Raw genomic sequence first — 3,693 nt, forward strand, 5'->3', positions numbered from 1 at the left:
GGTCACTCTTTCAGGGATGAAGATGTTCACATCCTGGACAGAGAGGAACGATGGTTTGAGAGAGGAGTAAAGGAGGCCATCTTTGTGAAAAGAAACCGTCCATCATTAAACAGGGGCGGAGCCTCCAGGTTCAACTGTCCCCCTCTTACAATGCTGTGATTGCTAGTATCACTCAGCCCTCTGTGAACAGTAAACAGCCATCAGGTGCTAATGATCCATTGTTAGGCTGATGGTCCTTCTTGACCATGTGATCAGCTGGTTCTGGTTGTCAGCAGCAAAACTGGTTGATCCACTCTGAGAAGGTGCTATTTAAGAGACTGAGCTGAATACAGCACCTCAGACTGAGGAAGTCTCTTGGATGAGAGACGAAACGTTTCTACATTTTTTGTTGTTTTGCTTTGTTTTGTTTTTTTTGGAATCTCCAGAGTACCAGATTTAACTTTTTTAGACGTCAGATATAAAGTTAATAAAGTTTTTGTGAGGGGGATAATAAGAGGCGCTGCCTTGTAGCAGGCAGTGCCAACGATACGTAGTTAGAAAAGAAAACATGTAAACTGAGAAGAAATGGAAGAAAATGATGTTAAAAACAAAAACAGATAGAAGGAATAGTAGAAAAGTAACAGGAACACGTCTGCGTTGGTTCTTGCATGAACTTAGCTGTTTGAGGTGTCACGGTCGAGTGCTTCACGTTTTACAAGTTATTCAGTATACTCACTTTACAATACGTTCATTTAATGCTGATGATTCTGGGTCGTGATGATGGGGACCTTGAAGATTGTTGTCCAGGGAACAGCCAAGTGTTCATCTGCTCTGTGCTGGAGCACACCTGTAGAAGCAGATGAGGACTGAGCTTCCAGTCCATCTTGACAACGGCTGCAGGTTATGACTTGGTCACCGTGTTGATCCTGAGGTCAGCTTCAGGTTCTCAGGACGTTTCACAGCCACACTGATGGTGAGATGATGTAGCACTGTAGCATAAGTTCATCAGCATGCAGCTTCTTTCAGGACTCTAACTCCACGGTCTGGCAGCACAGCTGCTTTTATCCAAACACTCAACACTTCTTCACATTTCTGAACCGGACCTCCTCAAAACTCCAGGAAACGTTGAGTCTGCTTCCTGGAACAGGAAGTGATTTCAATCTGTTCTGCACACACTCAACACTAAACTGAGTTTTTCAGAGTTTGTTTATTAAAGGAATGTTGTTGTTTACCTCATTATTGCTTGTTTGTACATTTGAAACAAAGAATCATTAAAATACAACAAAGAAGAGAAGAAACAAACACTCGTGCACGTGAACACACACTCTCTGGCTCGGCTGTTTGGTCAGTAACAAACTGATCAGGACTCTGGACGCCCAGCACAACTAAAGGACTTCATCTGGTTTTGAACCTGCTGGGCTTCTGTACGTTCATATTAAGTTTTACACACACTCACGCATGCACGCACACACACAAATATCATCCAACATGAGGAACTCTGATCAGTTCCTCTATCAGTGATCAGTAAAAACACTGACGTGTCCTGAAACTTGGTCATTGATTCAATTATTGATCTGAAATTGATCGCCTGGATTGGATCTTCAGCCTGGGTGGAGTTTATTCACAGGGTTCAAAGGTCAGGGGGTGGAGCTAAAACACTTCCTCCTCCTCACAACCGTAATCTGTAAAATAAAGAGCAGTCAGTCAGTGAAGCCTCCAACAACAGACGGTCTAACTCAGTGGTCACCAACATTTTTTGTGCCACGGACCGGTTTAATGTCAGACTACATAAATATATATAAATACATATATATATATATATAAATATATGTATATATAAATATATAAATTTATGTATATATATATATAGATATATATAAATTTATATATATAAATTTATATATATATAAATTTATATATATATATATAAATTTATATATATATATATACATATATTTATATATATAAATTTATGTATATATATATATATATATATAAATTTATATATATATATAAATATATTTATATATATAAATATATTTATATATATAAATAAATGAATATATATAAATTTATATAAATAAATATATATATTTAGATATATATATATATATATATATATATACATACACAAACCAGATTCTGTGCGGCCCAGTACCAATTGACCCACGGACCGGTACTGGTCCGCAGCCCGGTGGTTGAGGACCCCTGCTCTAACTAATCAACTGATCATCATTCAACGTTTATTTCTACAGGTTAGTGTCATTCAGAGTGATGACAACAGACAACAATAAACAATCATATGAGAAAAATACAAGTTGAGAAGAACGAATGAGAGAAAAAGTTTTTTTAAAAGAACGAATCTAAAAAACAGCTAAACATGAAACAACAAAACGATCAATGCACCAACAAGCTGAAGGATCATATTGTTACGTTTGAATATTTTCAGAATACAAGCCCAAACTGACCTCCTACAAGCCGCAGAGCACTCACACACTCTTCCTCCACCTCTTCCTCTTCCTCAGCAGGGGGTGGAGCAGCTGGGGAGGCGGAGCCTGTATCTGGGACAGCATCAGGAGTTGGTGATGCTGCAGCTTCTGTCGTATTCATCTCCATGGTGATGGTGGTTTTCACCTGAAATCAGATGATAGTCACGTTACTATTACGTGCTGACGAGGAGGAATCAGATTACACTTCCTGCATGTGAGACGTGTGTACCTGGGGAGGTGCTTTCTTCTTCTTTGGTGTGGAGGAAATGAGACGGCGGAACCTGAAACACCAACACGACAGAGTTTACAGACGGCTGGGGCGTCCTGGCTGGAGGCGACTGAGCGCTGTTGGGATCTACCTCTTCCCCATGATGGAAGCATTAACACCAAGGTCAGGATTGACCTCGCTGCTTTTCTTGCGGCGGCGGCTGAGTCGTTTCCGGGTGGCAGTGCCCTCTGGCAGGTCAGAGGTCGCCGTGCTGGGACTTCCTGTCACTCCGTTCAGGTCTCTGAGAACGTCGTAGTTGATCTTACTGGAGATCTTCTTTTTCTCTAACATCTTCTCGATGGCCTCGCCCGCCGTTGACGCCTCAATCTGCTCACGCTTCTTGTATTTCTTCTTCTGCAGCAGAGACGCTCAGGCAGAGGTCAGAGGTCAAGACAGGGTTTGAGTCTCTGTGTTCAAGGCTGGGGGACCCAATGGTTTACTCACCTTCTCCTTGTAGGTGCCCTGCTCCTTCTCCTTGTTTATCCTTTCCTCCTTCTCTGTAAACACAAACAACTGGTTCAGACTCGGTCATGTGATCAGGTGATTGGTCACATGACCCATTCACCTTTCTGCTCCTTCAGGTACTCTGCGTTCTGTTTCATCCACAGCTCCGTCTTCACTTGAACCTCCTTTTCATTCAGGATGTACTGCAGACAAAAGTCAGAGTCAGAGTTTCTTTATTGTCATTCGCACCTCATGTGGTACATGTGGTGGAGCGAAATTATGTTCACAGGGTCCCAGTTACATCCAACAATAAAATGTATAAGAAAAACAGTAATAACATCTAAGATATGAACTAAGAAAAACATCAACTAAATATACACTAAGCACTCATAACATAAAACATTGAACATCAGCACAAACATGAACATGAGTCTGTGAGCAGATGTGCACGCATGAACACATCAACATTGAAACAGATCAGCAGCAACATGAAACAGATCAGCAGCAACATGA

The 3,693-nt window shown here is 41.0% G+C and overlaps 1 protein-coding gene across 1 annotated transcript in view; it reads right to left on the reverse strand.

The window, feature by feature from the left end:
* Positions 1-1,257: 1,257 nt before the first annotated feature.
* Positions 1,258-3,693, reverse strand: part of LOC119418701 (transcription factor IIIB 90 kDa subunit) — a gene marked incomplete in the record, with an annotated part of 19,187 nt that continues 16,751 nt past the window's right edge. The window contains 6 exon segments of the mRNA XM_037686036.1: positions 1,258-1,661; positions 2,448-2,613; positions 2,698-2,749; positions 2,828-3,090; positions 3,181-3,233; positions 3,302-3,383. Of these exon segments, the coding sequence (XP_037541964.1) occupies positions 1,630-1,661; positions 2,448-2,613; positions 2,698-2,749; positions 2,828-3,090; positions 3,181-3,233; positions 3,302-3,383 (648 nt within the window).

Source organism: Nematolebias whitei, chromosome 12 (genome assembly GCF_014905685.2).
Source record: "Nematolebias whitei isolate Nwh7 chromosome 12, NemWhi1, whole genome shotgun sequence".
In the NCBI taxonomy this organism is placed as follows: domain Eukaryota; kingdom Metazoa; phylum Chordata; class Actinopteri; order Cyprinodontiformes; family Rivulidae; genus Nematolebias; species Nematolebias whitei.